The sequence below is a fragment of the Salpingoeca rosetta genome (genome assembly GCF_000188695.1).
Source record: "Salpingoeca rosetta unplaced genomic scaffold supercont1.18, whole genome shotgun sequence".
NCBI lineage: Eukaryota > Choanoflagellata > Craspedida > Salpingoecidae > Salpingoeca > Salpingoeca rosetta.
The window spans coordinates 1,102,658-1,120,367 of NW_004754916.1; the positions used below are offsets into that span (position 1 = coordinate 1,102,658).

General features: G+C 57.5%; 4 protein-coding genes across 4 annotated transcripts in view; 2 read left to right on the top strand and 2 right to left on the bottom strand.

Moving 5' to 3' along the window:
- PTSG_06646 (uncharacterized protein) overlaps positions 1-7,237 on the bottom strand; it is a gene marked incomplete at its 5' end in the record, with an annotated part of 19,760 nt that extends 12,523 nt beyond the window's left edge. The window contains 20 exons of the mRNA XM_004991977.1: positions 263-380; positions 619-713; positions 919-1,069; positions 1,284-1,372; positions 1,591-1,699; positions 2,026-2,136; positions 2,300-2,409; positions 2,596-2,709; positions 2,976-3,122; positions 3,483-3,583; positions 3,839-4,064; positions 4,266-4,390; positions 4,763-4,844; positions 5,148-5,207; positions 5,365-5,461; positions 5,775-5,936; positions 6,191-6,322; positions 6,502-6,602; positions 6,809-7,003; positions 7,201-7,237. Coding sequence (XP_004992034.1) covers positions 263-380; positions 619-713; positions 919-1,069; positions 1,284-1,372; positions 1,591-1,699; positions 2,026-2,136; positions 2,300-2,409; positions 2,596-2,709; positions 2,976-3,122; positions 3,483-3,583; positions 3,839-4,064; positions 4,266-4,390; positions 4,763-4,844; positions 5,148-5,207; positions 5,365-5,461; positions 5,775-5,936; positions 6,191-6,322; positions 6,502-6,602; positions 6,809-7,003; positions 7,201-7,237 — 2,362 coding nt within the window. The remainder of the gene's footprint in view (positions 1-262; positions 381-618; positions 714-918; positions 1,070-1,283; positions 1,373-1,590; positions 1,700-2,025; positions 2,137-2,299; positions 2,410-2,595; positions 2,710-2,975; positions 3,123-3,482; positions 3,584-3,838; positions 4,065-4,265; positions 4,391-4,762; positions 4,845-5,147; positions 5,208-5,364; positions 5,462-5,774; positions 5,937-6,190; positions 6,323-6,501; positions 6,603-6,808; positions 7,004-7,200) is intronic.
- Positions 7,238-7,805: 568 nt separating this feature from the next.
- On the top strand, positions 7,806-11,037 carry PTSG_06647 (uncharacterized protein). The gene has a single exon (XM_004991978.1). It carries the CDS (start codon positions 7,908-7,910, stop codon positions 10,797-10,799), a length of 2,892 nt encoding a protein of 963 aa, XP_004992035.1. The 5' UTR covers positions 7,806-7,907; the 3' UTR covers positions 10,800-11,037.
- On the bottom strand, positions 10,959-12,519 carry PTSG_06648 (uncharacterized protein). The gene has a single exon (XM_004991979.1). The coding sequence runs from the start codon at positions 12,426-12,428 to the stop codon at positions 11,160-11,162; it is 1,269 nt and encodes a 422-aa protein (XP_004992036.1). The 5' UTR covers positions 12,429-12,519; the 3' UTR covers positions 10,959-11,159.
- A 458-nt stretch (positions 12,520-12,977) lies between these two features.
- Positions 12,978-17,613, top strand: PTSG_06649 (uncharacterized protein). Its single transcript, XM_004991980.1, has one exon. The coding sequence runs from the start codon at positions 13,031-13,033 to the stop codon at positions 17,540-17,542; it is 4,512 nt and encodes a 1,503-aa protein (XP_004992037.1). The 5' UTR covers positions 12,978-13,030; the 3' UTR covers positions 17,543-17,613.
- The last annotated feature ends 97 nt before the right edge of the window (positions 17,614-17,710 follow it).

Sequence of the window (17,710 nt, forward strand, 5' to 3'; positions counted from 1 at the left end):
CGGGGACCGGTCGAGTGTGTGTGTGTGTGTGTGTGTGTGTGTGTGTGTGTGTGTGTGTGTGTGTGTATGTGTGTGTGTGTGTGTGAAGTCCACCATGAAAAAGCACATGGCACAAGCAAGGCTAAACAACGACACAAGCAACAAAAACAGCAAACATGCAGTGAATTCCATGAACACATGCGTTGTGTTGACACAACTTCTCTCCCCTTGACACAAACAACACAACACAACACAACACAACACAGCACATGCACACACGTACGTGCGTCTCTGCGGACGTAGAGGTCGAGCTGCGAAATGGAGCGAACGCGCGACGGCGCAGCAGTGTCGGGATTGTCGTACGACAGAAAGCAGTCGCCCTCTTGGAAGTCGCTCACAGCCTGGTGGTGTGTGACGGAAGGAAAGGTGTGGTGACAGACGTGGTTGGATGGGATACAAGATGCACAGGGAAAAGGAAGAGCGAATGACAGCAGTGTCTCAAATGGAGCAAGGGAAACACCACACACACACACACACACACACGACGCACGTGCACACACAGCACACACACACAACGTACACACAGCACACAATACATCGCATATGCGCACTCTCTTTAACATCCAGTTCACCACTCACCCCTGCGTCGAACGACTTGCAGCCAGCGTCGTCGAGACACCTGCGAGCGCACTCCTCCACTGTCATGTGATCCGCGTCTTCAAGAAACTCGCCACCTGACGCAAATAGGCAGTCGGTTCCAGGATAGAATGAGGGGTGGCCGTGTTGAAGTGAAGCGAGTGAGATGACAGGAATGGAGTGAACGCAAAAACTGTGTTGTGGGTGCGTTGATGAAAAGGGGTGACAACTCATGTCATCGCACATTGCAGCAACAACTATGACACCGACAAGGCACGTAACCACAGCAGCAACAAAGCAAACCTTGGTTGCTCTCCTTGATGTACATGTTGCTGAGTTTTGTGAATGCCGCAAGCGCATCATTGGCGGATACGGAGCAATCTGCAACGCTTTGCGCGCCGTTGTTTGCCGTCGTCGTCCCGTTGGGGCACTTGCTGCACGTGTGGGCGTCCACCTGGAAAGTGAACGTGTGTGTGTGTGTGTACATGTGTGTGTGTGTGTGTGTGTGTGTGTGTGTGCGTGTGTGTGTGTGAGAGAGTGAGAGCAATGATGCAAACGCAATGAAGCAACCATATCAACACCACAATGCAACCACAGCAACACAACCTCCACAAGAACAAATGAAGGCGATTCGACGCCAAGTCGAGCGCACTTGTGCATCAACCAACCCAGTATGTGCCGATCGGGCAGAGCGTGCACGGGTTCTCGCCCGTCACGGGGTTGTGTTCGCCAGAAGGACACGGACCGGTGGGGGCGGCTGCAGGCGGTGATTATGATAGTGGTGGTCGTGGTGGTGGTGGTGGCAATCACGAGGGGTGAAAAGGTGAGGATGGTGTTGGATTCATATGAGGCCCACCATGAATGAAAGCATGTGATGCAACTCAGACCACGTGAACTTCGCGCATTCTCTTTCTCTGTCATACACTCACCCACTGACACAACCAACACAGGCACACGCAGGCACCACACACTCACGCCCAATGAAGAAGGGCCCTGTGTAGCGGTACGTCGGCGCGCTTGCATCGTCGTCCTTGGCGTTGTGAAAGATGACAACGTAGTAGTTGCTTGCTGCAGCCAGGTTCGACTGGCAATGGGTGCGGGTGCAAAATGGACGAGGAGGAGGCGGCGGAGATGGCAAGCAATTGCAGGATCAATAATGAGTGGTTTGTCAGCACACACGTGCACCCACACACACCCACACACCCACACATCCACACACACCCACACACCCACACACACCCACACACACCCACACACCCACACACACACACACACACACACACACACACACACACACACACACACACACACACACACACACACACACACACACACACACACACACACACACATGCAATCACAAGACACAGAACAGCAACCATATGAGAAAAATGAACCGGGCACACGCACCGGCACTGTCCAAGTATACACGCCCGTGTTGGGGTGAGGGTTGACGATGGTGGCAACAAGACCAAGGTAGCCGGGGAAAAGCGCATACTCCTGATACAGACGGATGTTCACCTGCACATGATGTGGTGGCGATCAATGCAAGCACGTAAGGATGTTGGAGAATCAGCACGCTGGTGTTGAACATGCATTGCACCGATTGCGTCACGTGCAACTGCGCGCAAACGCACAACGTAAACATACGCACGCGCGCACACACACACACACACTCACTCACATTGCTCACGCCGTTTGAGGCGGCCCAAGTGATGTTGGCACGCGTTCCGTAGTAGAGGCGGGCGTTGGGTGCGGGAGACAGCACAGCATCAATCGAGGGCGGCTGTTTCGCTGCAAGCGTGACACACGTGGCGTTGCGTGGTAGTGTGAGTACAAACAACTGCATGTGTATGTGTGTGTCGTGTGTGTGTGTGTGTGTGTGTGTGTGATTTTCAGAAGACTACAAACAAGCTGCTTCGCCCTTTCCCCTAACCACACACTCGCACACGGGCCTGAGCTTGGCAATCATGAATGTACCTTCTTTGCATGTGCAGGAGGTGCATGTTGCGGCAAAGTACGTGGTGCCCGTGCTGCTGTCTGTCTTGCACTCATCACCTTCACATGTGCTGCCACTCAAACACACGCAATCATCTGATGTTTGTGCGCGTGTGTGTGAGGGTGTGAGAACAGGCGAAAAGATTCATGGTTGCAAATGACATACAATGGTAATGATATGCACACAAGAACACGAACACCACCACCATCAACAACAGCACAAAAGCATCAACAACAGCACAAAAGCATCAACAACAGCACAAAAGCATCAACAACAGCACAAACGCATCAATAACAGCACAAAAGCATCAACAACAGCACAAAAGCATCAACAACAGCACCACAAACACCACCCTTCGTACTTTTGTCGTCTGGGCCCCTGCTGGCGGCTGGGCACGTGAGCGGCTTGCACTTGTCCTTTGTCGCTGCGCCCGTGGTAGACGTGAATGTGCCCGAGGGGCAGAGGTTGCAGGAGTAGCGTGGGAACTGTGTGCTGAATGTTCCACGTGCTGCAAAGGTGATGCAAGGGAAAGGAGATGAAGTTGAAAGCAGTGGGTGCAGGTGTGCGAATGTGTGTGTGTGTGAAGAATGACGTGGTGTTGAGCAACAGGCGAGTTCAACAAAATGATAGCACTCGCGCCTTGCCACCGCCCACGTCACCGTAAACTACACACACACACACACACACACACACACACACACACACACACACACACACACACACACACACACACACACACACACGCACGCACGCACGCACACACACGCACACACACACACACGCACAAACACAAACACAAACACACACACACACACACAAACACCACAAGCAATCACCCTTTTCCCTACTCCCCAACACGCCCACGCACCACACGGTGTGCATTCTTCGCGGGCGGATGGCGAGACGGTGCCAGCGGTGCACGCGGGGGACGAGAGGTCTTGCTCGTACAAATCAAGCTGGTGCGCAGGGCTGCATATTGTGTGTGGAAGGGGGGTGGGGAGGAAGAGGGAGTGAGCGTGACAGGTGTTGAGAGTGACATGGGGTTGAGGGGGGACAGGAGTGACGTTAGAGGGGATGGAATTGGCGTCGGGTGGATGGCGGCACGCTGTGAAGGGCAAGCACTCAGGTGCAACACATGCACGCGGAGTGTGTGTACACAGCAATGCGCAGGTGTAAACCGGCGTTTGTGTGTGCACAGGCACAAGTAAGCACACTCAAACTCACTGCATAATCACTTGCGAAGCAGAGACATCTGACGAGTTGACGGTGTAGAGGAAACACTCTCCCCTTCGCGCTGCGTTTCCAGCAGCAAACGCCTTGCATGTCGCGGAATGAATACACAGCACAGCACACGCCTCCACAGACACGCGCGCAGAGACGGTGGTGGCGGCCGTGGTTGTCTGGATGTGCGTATCGGGCGATTCAACGAACGCAGTCTGGGCCAGTATCACTGCAGGTAGTGGTGTTGTGTTTGGTGGGCACCCAAAGTCCGAGAGTGGAAGAGTGAGCAAACATAGTCAAGCAGCAGCAGCACCAGCAGCAGCACCAGCAGCAATGGCAGTGACAGCAGAGCGGCCATGACAGCAGTCTTCCGCCTTGCAGCGCCATACCATGCTAAAAGCACACACACCCAGGCACACACGTCACTCACGCTGCCCGTATTTGTCTGTGCGTTCGTAGTGGGCGGTGGTTGCGTCATCTGTGGGCACAAACGTGTGCGTGAGGGAAGTGCCACGCGTGTCCGCAGCAAGCGAGCACGTGCCCGTTGTCCCGGCACTAAACGCATGGTGTGTGTGTGTGTGTGTGTGTGTGTGTGTGTGTGTGTGTGTGTGGTGTGGTGTGTGTGTGTGTGTGTGTGTGTGTGTGTTTGTTTGTTATGGGTGGTGCGTTATGTGTTTGTTGTTTGCATGTGTGTGTGTGTGTGCATGTGTGTGTGTGTGTGAAAGAATGAACGCATGCGGACGTGTCGAAGTGAATGGCGGAAACAAGCAACCCATGTGGCTGAGCAGAATGTGGACAAGCAAACACAATTGAGCGGAAAGCATGCGAGACATGACTGAAGAGCAGTAGAAGAAGGCACACAGTAGAACTGTGTGTGCATACATCCACCCGGTAACAACAGCATGGGGCTCACGGTGCAACACGTACGCTGTAAAGTCGAAGGATTTACAGGTGACATCAACGATGCACAGGCGTGCACACCGCTCCAGCGTCACGCCACGCAGTTGATCTGCATGCACATGTATGCACACATGCACACAACACAAACACGAACACGAACACGAGCACGAGCACAAACAGCAAACAGCAAACAGCAACAGTTCGCGTAACGACCACACATCCACGTTAGTGATGACAGTACATCTCACACGAACACGCGCCGCAAGAGTATGTGTATGTGTGTGATGCCATGCAACAGTGCAACGGTGTGTTTGAACTGAACAAGGCACATGCACGAGCCCTGATGTGGAAGTATGCATGCACGCATGCATGCACAAACAGCAACTTGTTGCAACTTGATGGCAAAACGTACGAATGTCCTGCTCCTCAATTTCATGCATTGGATATTTCACAAACGACGCCAGCGGCGAATCTGCACACACGACATACGTGTGTGTGTGTGTATGTGTGTGTGTGTGTGTGTGTGTGTGTGTGTGTGTGTGTGGTGAACAGGGATCGCCACTTCCAAAACGATGTTGTGCAGTGCAAATGTAAATGGTGTGGGCGGCAGCATGCTCGCTGGAACGTACCATTGTCAAGAGAACAATCGGTGGCAGCAGCTGCTCCAACGCTGGGCGTGGTGGTTCCACTTGGACAGGCAGAGCACGTCATGTGATCGCTGCTTGCCTGCGGAAATACCAACAAACAACAGCATACACGGGCGCACAAACAGGACAGATTTGCGCGTGAGACAGCCCAGCAAGGACAAGCACCAGACAGAAGCGATGAAACAGGGACGTCGCAGACGGCATGGGATTGTGGATGGGAAAGATGTCACTCGCTGAGGACCATCCATTCACTCATTCATACCGTGTTCAATGACACGTTCACCATCACCAACCGACCCATGAAAATGCTCGCGAACACAACACAACACAACACAACACAACACAACACAACACAATACAACACAACACAACACATACACCGAGCCACTCACGTATGTTCCTTGCGAGCATGGAGCGCAGCCTGGGTAGCTGCCCGTCGTGGACACGTATCCAGCCGGGCACGAGCCCGTTGGAACGGCGGCGATGGTGAAAGTGGGCGTCTGCGCGGACGCAACGAGGTTGTTCGTGGCCACCACAGCAACCTTGTACATGGTCTGGCATGATGATTGGGAGACAAATGGAGGGCAAGCACGAAAGCAGCGGTGAGCATGTCGTAAAGAGTCAGCCAAGTGTGTGTGTGGACAACACCACCACAACGGAGAGAGGGTTTGAGCAAGGTACACAGGCACACGACTGCAAGCAAGCACGCACTCACGACACGCCGGTGTACACAAGCAGGCATGCGTACTCAAGACTCACGCAGGCGCACACGCGCACACCCCCACAACGACAACAACAACCCACATACATCAGGAGAGAGATCTGAGGGCACACGCCATGGAAAGGAGCCGTTGTTGGCAACGGAAGAGGCGATGGTGCGTTCCAATTTGGGGCGAGACGTGCCACCACTCGTGGTCACGCGCAGCAAATGCACATCCACCTGCCGACGACAGCGCATCAGCGAGCATGAAAGTGGTGCATGCGTGCATGCATGAAAAGGAAGCAGTTGCACAAGAAGGATGTAACATGTACAGCATGGCACACAAGAACGCGGAGAACAAGCAAGAACGCGGAGAACAAGTGGGTGTTGCATGCGAACGTGCGAGATTTCAACCGCACCGCCTCCACTTGGACGTTTGCGATCCATGTCACAGGACACGGGCCCCCCAGGTAACACGTTGTTCCAATGGTAGGTGTGACCACCTCATGCACCAAAGCATCTGTCCACAATAATCACCGCAGCCACCACAGAAATAAGCATGCACACTGATACGCACACACGCACACACACACGCACACGCACACGCACACGCACACACACGCACACGCACACGCACAGACACGCATACAGACACGCACACGCACAGACACGCATACAGACACGCACACACACGCACACGCACACGCACACACACACAAGGCACACCTGGGATGCATTTGCAGTCTGAACACTGAGTGGAGGCGAAGGTGTCAAAGCCGTCCAGGTCGTGCGTGCATGCAGCGGAGTTGGAGTCGCTGGTACACGACGTGCCAGGCTGGCACTTGCACGTGTTGCTGCCTCCGCCAGCTACAGGCGAAGCACTGTCTGGGCAACTGGCCTCGCACGCCACCGCAGCTAACGCTGCAGCAAAACCCACCAAACACACCACGAAGGTGAGCACCACAAGCCAACCACACAACAGCACCTGCCGTTCCACGACCTCTCTCAACTGCTCTGCTGTGCAGAAATGTAAACACAAGGACAAAGGACCACCATGCAATCAAGCCAGCAAATGTCAGCAAAGGTCCAACACAAACAAAGAGCTGTCACCGACCCACCTGAGATGACGACGGCACAGCGCAGCAACAGCGGCATCGCGTGCGCCATCGCGACTGCCCGAGTCAACCAACAACCAAACAAAGGACGCGGGGTAGCTCCTGCTCGAGTCACGCCACGAACAGCCAGCCAAGTCGCACTCACAGCAGACAACACAAGGAGAGAGGAGAAAGGTGGCAGCAAAAGCAAAATGGGGCGACGAGGAAGGACAACAACAACAAAACCGGCGCCGCCATCGCCAATTTTGACAAGTCCAACACGTTTTGTTTGCTGTTGCCACCCTCAACCAACAACCCTGACAACCCATTCACCCACACACCCAGCCAGCCCAGTCGCCCAGCCACACCATGTGTGGCAGCAATCCCATGCCCCTTGTGATTGTGTCACGGCAAGTTCTTGCGTTGCGTGCGCGTTGCGTGCAGTCGCAACACATGAATTGTGAGCAAAGGGCAGCAACACGACAGATCCAGAGGATGGGTCGCAAGACATCCAACAAACAAAGGCAAACGATGCAAGAAACCAGTCAGGTGACACAGTAAAGCAGTGACGTGACAAGCAACACAGCAGCAACACGACCCTGACTCAAAATATAAACATAAACAAACAAACCCGCAACAGCCAGCACAGCACACAAAACACCACACCACCACAGTAATGCCATGATCTCATTTCCACCACCCCTCTTCCACCCAGCACACCAGCTGGTATCATGACCTCGACAGCTACAGGTACCAGCGCCATGTCTCAGCCCTCGGCAATAATCATCCTCACCGCCGCCATGGAGCGCCAAGTACACACGCTTGCCGGCCACGTCGCGTGCGCGTTCCAAGCCATGGCCTTGAGCATTCCGCCAGAGGTCATCTTCAAGATTGCGGAGCTTGCAGTTGTTGCCATCGCCACCCAACACCAACAGCAACAGCAGCAGCACCAGCAACCACAACAAATTGGAAGCACATCAGCGCACCTTCGCCACCACCGCAGCAATCACCACAGCAGCAGCCACAACAACAACAACAACCACTGCGCTCAGCCAGCACCTCACATCTTCAACGCCACTCAAGAAGACATTGTCGCCGATGCGCCCGCGTTCCTCGCAAGCATCTTCCGGGAAACAGTCTTCCTGCAGACGCACGAGCACATTGCGCCGTTCCTCCTCCCGCTCCTGCACCGGGCCCGCCTCATCCCACTGCCGTCGCCAGCCGATCTTCAACGGGGTGAACCGCGCCACGCCCCACAAGACCAGGAAGAGGTGGACGAAGAAGAAGCAACAGCAACAGCAGCAGCAGAACGACAACAGGCAGGAGGCGCGCGAGAAGCAGGATCATCACATGGCTACCACCATCACCACCACCACCACCAAGAACAAGATGGCAAGTCCCAAGAACATCCCTGCTGTGAGAGCTTTGGCAAAGCCATCGAGGGTGACGCACGCGCCGAGACGCACGACGACACCAGCTCGCACACGCGCTCATCATCCATCCACTCATCATCCATTCACTCATCATCCATCCACTCAAGCAAGAACACGGCTAGCCTCCGGCGATGGCAGAGGCGCAGGCGGCAGGAGAGAGCGAGCTTGCTGCAGGACTACGCGGTGCAACGTGTCGCGGCAATGCCGCAGCTCATGCCACTGCATGGATGCCACGAGGCCCGCAAGGCCGCGCTTTGTCGACCGCGGGGCCTGGCCCTTATGGCCGGCGTGCCGCTCCCCGGCCACGACGACATCAGCCAGGACAGCCGACGCATGCGCCGCCTCCAGAGCACATCTGGCAGGTTTGCTGGCAAGCGCAGCAGCGACGACGCAGGCCCTCACAAACATTACCACCGCAGCATCAGCAGCCCCGCCATGGCAGCACTGACGACACCAATGCATGCCACCAACCACTCAACAGCAGCGCACAAGAAGGCTACGCCTGCGACCGACGCAAAGCACAAACATCCAACGCCAAGCCTCCCCTTGGCCAACACGCTGCTGTCGCCAGCCAAGATGACCCCGCCATCGACGCGAACACCGAGCCTGTCCCCTGCACCCCGCTCAGGCGACGGCGGCGGCGATGAGGATGACGAGGTGATGACGGCAGTGGGCTGCGTCATGTCGTGGTGGCGGGAGGATGTGGAGCAGACGCACGGTTTGCGCACCATCAGCCACCGCGAGCACGTGTGGGGCTGGTCGGGCGCCCTCACCCCGGCCGTGCGCAAGGAGAAGCGGGCCATCGCGCAGCAGTTGTGTTACCGCCTGTTTGGCTTTGCGCCCGGTGCAGTGCTGCCCTACCACGCAGAGACACCCGGCCTGAACGAGTTTCTCGCCTGCGTCGTCGCCATGGACATCCTGGGGCCCTGGCTTGACGAGGTGCACCTGCTGCACGTGTGTGCCTGCATCCGGGCATGCACCCCCTTCCTGCCCACCAACAACAGCACCCTCGCTGCCCTGTACGACACGTGCATGCGCATCTGCGTGGAGGACCTGCCCTTCCTCAGGCCGCTGCCGCTCGCCGTCCTGCAGCGCACCATCAAGCAGAAGGTGGAGAGCGCGTGCCGGCTGGCCACCAAGGTGGTGGGCCACTTTGCCGCCAAGGACACGCGCGTGTTCCTCGCCAACGCACACGCGCAGCTGCCATACCAGGGGGCCGCCCTGCGCGGGCCAGCCACGTGCACGCTTCTCCATGCATGGCTGCGGGCGATGGCAGAGACCATCCACTTCTTCGACGCGCTGCTGGCAGAGCCAGACCACATCTTCCCGCGCTACGGCGACGTGCGCACGGACGACGAGCACCAGCGGCTGCAGGACAGCGCCGCGCGGAACCTGCGACGAGCACGCGTCTTTGTTGGCGCGCAGTTCATCACCGCAGCCATCATGCAGGCCGTGCTGGCGCTGACGGGGTTTGACATCGACACGGCCCCACTGCACGAGCTGTTGCCGCACGCGGCCGCCTCTGCTGCCCTCGCTTCATCTGGCCACAATAGCGATGCTGATGATGGTGTGGCGAGAGATGGTGACGCTGGCGAGGCGAAGGGTGGTCGTGATGCACGACTTGAGGGCCACCACAGCCCCAGCAGCAACAGTGGCAACAACAGCAGCGGCAGTGGCAGCAGATTTGCCTTTGATGACGAGCGTGTTGCCGATCACACATATGCAGAGTGGCTTCTGCATGCCGGCTTTGCACTCAGCGAGAAGGCGGCGACGAAGAAGACGGCGACGAAGGAGAAGCGTGACGATGGACCTCAGCTCCAACAGCATGCACAGCAGCAGCAGCATGCACAGCAGCAGCAGCATGCACAGCAGCAGCAGCAGGGGGAGGAGGAGGAGGAAGAGGAGGAAGGCGCGCCTTCTGCGCAACGCGATTGCAGCGCTGCGTTCCGGCAGTTGTCCCTGGGGGTGCTTCACGCCCTGGGGGAGACAGAGGCTGGGGACAGCCGCAATGGCAGTGACGCACGCCGGTGCAGCACGAAGCTGGATACAACCAGGCACGCAGTGTTTGAGCAGTGCTTGGACATGTGCTTCTCGTCTTCGCAGGGGCAGCTGGACATTCCCTCCTTTCTCGCACACATGCCAGATCCGGCCGTGGTCGTGGTGGCCAGCTTTGTTGACAGGTGCATGTGAATGAACGCGTGTGTGTATGTGTGCGTGCGTGCGTGTGCGTGTGTGTGTGCGTGTGTGCGTGCGTGTGTGTGTGCGTGCGTGTGTGTCCATGCCCACGTGCATGCGCTGCAGCCATTTCTGCTTCCAACAAACTCAAGAACTCACAAAGTCAATTCACATTGTCTGCTTGGTTCATGTAATGTGGTTGAGGCGATTCACTTGCCGAGACACGCGTTGACAAAATAAAATGCACTCACTGTTCATGTATCCGTCATCCATTGGTTCCTTCAGACAGCAACACGCACACATACACACACGCACACGCACGCGCACATACACGCACACGTGCACACGCACCCTCTTCTACTCGCTCCCACCAAATCACGCGTTCCCTCTCGCGTCGTCATCATCTTGGTCGCTGTGCTCCTGTTGTGCACTGCCATCAGCTCCATCCTCATTCACCGACACATCCTCATCTGCCAACGCCTCCTGGTCGTCCCCACCATCACTATCATCGTCGTCGACAGCACCGTTTGCTACTGGCCACTCGCCACCACGCAGCAGGGCGTCCACACGTGCCGTGCGCTGGGGGCGCAGGTTTGCAATCGCAAACGCGTCCTGCGGGCGAGCAGAGAGCTGGGCCAGAAGTCCAGTGCGTGTGGTCCTGTCGCGGCGGTTGCGCTTGGGAAACACCTTGCTGCCCCAGTGGTTTGTGACGCGGTTCGACGCAAACGCTGTCTCGAGGGTGTTCACGTGCTGCTCGTCCACGTCCTCCCTTGGACGGTGGCAGACATAGACGACACCGCGCCACTGCGACCAGGGGTCACTGCGATCGATGGGGGCGTGCTTGTCCTGGCCCTTGGCCGAGTGCACGAGGGAGGAGAGCCAGAGGATCATGCTGCCCTTTCTGGCGTGGACGCACGTCTGGTAGGCGCCACCGGTTGCGCGCACATACGCGGCGATGGCGCGACAACCGTCCTCGCGGAAGAGGTGGAAGTCGGAGACAGCGGAACGGCACCCGCCATCGAGGTCCAGGAGCTCTTGCAGGTAGTGGTGGGACGTTGGGGAGCAGCGGAAGGCGGCCGTCGTGTTGGTGAGCACGACTTGACCCTGGATGCACTTGAAGATGTTGTCTGTGTCGTGGGTTTGGTCGACGTGGGCCCAGTCCTTCTCCGGGTCGTGGAAAGGCGCGGTGGGCGGCTTGACGTTGATGCCGTCGCAGCTGGTGACGAAGCGGGTGATCTCGCGCCCGCGCAGGCCGCTGTAGGCATGCTGGAAGACGTTGTGCACGCGGTCGTCGCTGCGGATGTCCCACACCACGGGGAACTGGGCCACCAGGCTGTGGTACATGCCCTGCCGCGGCCCTGCGGGGAGGTTTTCGCGGGTCCAGGTCTTTGGCTTTCGGGTGAGCGCCGGGGAGAGCGCGTGGAGCGAATCCGCAAGCTCATCCATGGCGGCGTTGCACTCCGCGTCCGTGAAGACATTCTCCACCACCACGACGCCATGCGAGCGGATGTGGTCGGTCAGCCGCTGCCGCAGCTCTGGGCTGGCGTAGTCCACGCGAGGAATCACCTTCTCACACGCACACCCAATGGTGCTGTCAGAGCTGGCTGTGGCCGGTGCCTTGGCAGAGTCGGCTGTGGTCGTCATCTCTGCTGTGGTCAGGCGAGTGTGGTTTGGTGGTTGGTGGTTGGTGGTTGGCTTGGTGTTGGTGGTCGGTGTTGGTGTGGGGGGGGGGGGGCAAGGAAAATGGTGAACAAAACGACAAGCTTGTCTTGCTTGTTCGTCTGTTGTGTTGGGGGGGGGGGGTGTGGTGTTCTGTTGTTACGCAGGCCTGCGTAACCGCAGGTGAAGGAGAAGGACAGTGAACTAGTGAATGCTCTGTGGATGTGCGTGATGGAATGAATGCCACACAACAAGGACACAGGAGCAAGCCACTGGAACGAGGAGAAGCTTTGATGACTCACTACGATGGCTGGCAGTGTACCCAGTCATGTGCTCATGTGCAATGTGAGGAGCGGAAGAAGAGACTAAGAGAAGACGCTCCCTCTCCGTCCGTGCTGTGTGTCACATCACACTTCTCTTGTCACATGTCGCATCTTGGCTGTTGTGGTTTGTGTTGGAAGTGTCAATCCGCTGACTGATGTGTTACATGTGTGAATCAAAAATGGACGGTTTCCCCCATTTTGAGATTAAAAAGCCTGAAAGTGCCTCCCTTCCTCCTTCATGTCAACATCCAAAGACAGCACAGCATGCCGCATCCTCAAGCACGCCCTCTTGAAGGCTTTCATCATCGCTTCACCCTTGACTGGCGGATACACCAAAGAAGCCGGCCACAGCAACCACAGCAAGCTCAAGGGCCGCCGTTGAACACAACACCGACAGCAACAACTGCTCGCTGTGACGCTACGCCTATCAGGACTCGCACTGACGACTGTCGCGCGGATAAGAACAATGGAGGTGCACTCAGACACGTCGAACAACTACCAATCACAAGAAACAGCAGGACACCACAGCTCAATTGGCAGAGGCACCACCACCAAACAACAAGAACAACAAGAACAACAGAGACGACGTCTCCAGGCGAACAGCTACGAAAACTCGTTCTTCGCATCCTCAACGGCACCGCACCTGGCATCATACAGCTCACTTGCTCGCGAACAACGACCGTCGACACACTGAGGCAGGATATTGGCAACGCGTTCAGGCACGTGGATTGGCTGCACGGTTTCTCCTGTGATGTGGAGCAGAACCTACGTCTTGGAAGCCGTCATGTTTTCCTGGATGTTTCGAGCCGAGCCCTCGCTGAGGACGACGTGTACACGGTCGACCTCCACGTTCGGCCGCTTCCGCTCGGTCAAGTTGGCTTGGAGAACCCGCCCCTGTTTCGGAGCGGCTCCCACGGCGGGCACAGAGATCGGCAGGCCCTGCAGCGCTTGGCCAACTTGGAGTGGGCAGACGTCGACCCAGCACACCCAGAGCACAAGGAAATGAAGGCTGTGGCAGATGCACCTCACTGGGATGAGCAGGCGCTTGATGCAGGGGCGCGAGTCTCGTCGCAAGGACACGAGGGTGGCGTCTTTGGCCCGATCGCAGCAACGGTACCTTCACACGAGCTGAACAACCTCGACTTCAAGTCCTGCTGCGGCAGCAGCTCCAGTGGATGGACGCTGTACGCCGACACCAGCACCATTGCGAAATTGATGAAGGACACACTGCCTGCCTTGCTCAACTCCATCAACACAAATGGTTGTGCAGACGCCACGGCTCACCTTATTTGCGGTGTGGTCGACAATGACGACGACTGTCACGTGAGCGGGATTGTGCCTGAGGAGCCACTTGAATGTGATGCGTACTTCAAGGATGTGATTGACCAAATCAACACGCGAATTCATCAGCAGCTCTTTCCTCCCCTGCCAACAGGCTCTGCAACACTGCACGTGCATCGTGTGGTCGATTGCTACACCGCGCTGGAGGACGGTGGCCTGGACAAGAACGACGGCGAGTACAAGTTGGTGCTCTTTGGGCGTCGTGAACTCGACACGGCGGCATTCTTGCGTGGCAAGCTTCAGGGCAAAGGGGCATTGTTCATCAGTGGGAACGGAGAGAACCCTCAACACGCAGTTGTGTTCCACGCACAAGCGCAAACGCCCTCGCTGACATCCTCAGCATCATCAGCATCGACAACAGCGTCACCGACGTCCTCGGCGACACCAGCTTCATCAGCGCCATCATCAAGACAAGAGGTTGGAACGAGCGCCATGTCATTTTCGGCGCAACAGCTGCTGCAGTACCTGGAGGACCACGATTGGAAGCACGTGCCTCGGTTTGTGCTGCAGCTCGTTTTCAAGCCACCTCCTCATCTGATCGGCACATTCATCGACACCCACGCCTTTGCGCCCGTGTATGTGGACAACGGTGAAGAGGCCAGCCTGTCTCGCATTGGGATGTGGGCCAGGCTCCACCCTCAGCCAAGCGTGTCCACCCAGTCGCTGATGGCAGGTAGCTGGTACGTCAAGCTATGCGTGGGCGCGGTCGCAGAGAGGTGGCTGATTGCCAAGGGGGTCAGTTTCCAAGCAGGCGTCTCTTCTCCGGCCGCACATGCCCACGAGCTCTCACGTGTGTTGCAGAGAGGCCAGCAGCCCTTCTTGTTGTTTATCGCGACAACTGATGTGGAAGCTGGTGCGCTTGACTCCATTGGGCTGTCTCAATCCGCAGCCCCCGTCCTGATTGTGTTGCTGGCAGAGCGGCTACTTACCCCGACCGAAACTTTTGCGACCCTGAAAGCCCTCCAGCCTGCATGCGCTTGCGCGAACGTGCACGTGATTGATCTGATCTCCATTTGCAGTCCCAGAGACAAGAACGATGTCAGCGGCATCAGCGCTGTGCCGCTAGCCACAGTCGCCAGCGATGACAACGAGGAAGCCGTGCACTTTACGTGGCTGCATCATGTCACCCCGGTCAAGCAGGCGACATCTTCTGCAACCAACGAGGTTGCGGATGTGTCTCAAGAAGCGCAGCAGCAGCAGCAGCAAGAGCAACATGAGCAAGAACAGCAACATGTGCAGCAACTTGTGCAGACACAACAGCAAGAGCCACAACAGCGACAGCAACAGCAGCACGTGGACGGCGCCCACATCCCCGCCCTGGCTATGACTGCAGAAGACCGGCAAACTGCGTTCGTGGACTGGCTTGAGGGGAAGACGCCAATGCAGTGGGAGATTGCATATGACATCCCAGAAACCACGGGCATCCGCGAGCTTGAAGCAGAGGTGTTGGCATCACTTTCACCAGGCCAGCTTGGGTGTGTGGTGGCTGATAAGGCTGAGGCTGGTGCCGGCGCAAGTACTGCTTTGAGGCGTGTTGCTGTCGTGCAGGCGGACCGAAATGCATTGGTGTTCTGGGGCGGCGACGGCAGCAACGTACCCAAGCAGAAGCAACGTGCCCGTGCTGTGTGGTATTACATGGTTCGCCAGTACCGAGAGCCTCGCCCTGACGGCGCATCATGGAAGCACCTGTTGCTGGTGATTGACGCGCACCCGCGCTCGGCATTCACGCTGCTGCAGGCGGGGCGGGACGTTCTCGACATGCACAGCAATCGTGACATACGTGCCTGCGTTGTGTTGGCGTCTGGCTGTCCAGCCTTTTCGTCCAAGCACTTCAAGCCTCCGGTTGGAGCACGCTTCGTGCCCATCCATGCATTTCTTCGTACAGAGGCGGACATTGACAATGTTCACCGCGCCCTGGTCAAGTTCTTGCCTGACCGACAGCCCCAGCTCGACGATGTGCGCTCCGAGGCCCACAGGAGTCTTGCATTCAGCGACGCACACCCCACCACACACGACAGCTACATGTGCAACCATATGTTTGTCTTCGCTCTAGCTGCCCTGCGTGGGGAGTTCATGCCGCCACGCAGGCTGGTGCGAACGGTCCTGGACAGCACTACCCCTGCAGAGAAGCGTGTTCTGATGGCTCTGGCGTTTATTCGCGCTTTCTGCCTTGCGGACACGCCGGTTCCCCTGTGCTATGTGAGCGGTGACGGGGCCTTGTCCGCGCGCTTGCAACGGCTTGTGTGCTTCGCCTCCCAAGACAACGACCAAGTTCGGTTTTGCCACCCCTTCTACGCGCGGATCTTTGTGGAGGAGGCGGCCTCGTGCCAAGCGTCACCCGGGGGCACCGCTGTCATGTTGAGGCTGGGCGCCGAGAGCTTAACAAGGAGCGACCGAGCGCAGCTGTTGGGCATGTGGGCGGAAACAGTCCGGTTTCTACAGAAGCCACGCGAAGGCGTTGACGCTGGAACGCGACTCCTGCAACGTGTGGCGAATGAGGTCCTGCTTCAACGGCATGGTGACGAGTTTGCCCCGCTTGTGAAGCGCGTGCTGTTCCCTGCACAGCGCTGCGAGCGCTCTGGCGACCTTGAGGCTGAGCTTGACAGGCTGTTCAAACCTGTGCGACAGAACCAGCCCCGTGCATGGTTCGCAGAGTACGACAATCATCTCTTCGGACACGAGTGCGTTGTCAGGGCGCGGGTGTTCCGAGAGTATGCACTGGCGGACGTTGACTGTCGACCAAAGGTGCACGACTGCATTGCTGAGGTCGCTGTGAAGTGGGCTGAGGAGGCATGCCAAGTGTTTCATTTTGACGGGAACAAGCGCCGTGATCTCAGAGCAAGCCAGGATCGTGTGGCTCGACACTTGCTTGCCACTTGCCATGCAGCATGGTGGCGTCGCTCGCATGCCACGTGCCGCACGAACCAGTGTTCCGAGCCTGGCACTGGCAAAGAGGGGCGCGGCGGCGATTTTCCTCATGGCTGCAATGATGACGATGATGACAACGACGATGGGGGTGATGAGGAGGGGGATCAAGCGTGGCAACCTCCGCCTCGGTATGGCCCAAACACAGCACTTTCGCGTGGTACCACCCTTGCGGGGAGTGCTGGCGGTCGAGCCGGTGTGCCTCGATCTCGTTCCTTGGGGCACCTTGCCAGACCCGATCCCCAACTCAGCGTTCGTCGCCAGCCTTCTCCTAGTCCTGCGCCGTGGTTTCCCCATTCCACAGCAACAGTGGCGTCATCAACACGCCGCAACGCAACTCGTGCCAGCGCGTTTACACCAACTTCTGCTGCCCGCGGCGCTCGGCCAAGTCCATCAGGTTCAGGTTCATATCATCAACGGAACAGCGACGACAGCCGGCGCTATGTTGACCAAAGATACCAGCGCCCTCGCCCATCGGCCTCAGCCACAGCACTGCAAGACCCGTGCTAGAGGCGGTGAGGCTGGGCTGGTGGGTGGCTTCTTCTTGATTTTTCACTTGTGTGTGTGTGTGTGTGCGTGTGTGTGTGCGTGTGTGTGTGTGCGTGTGTGTGATTGCGTGAGGTGTGCGAAGGCGAGAGGCTGAGAGGAGAGGAGGGTATGAGGGGGGTTAGGTTGTGA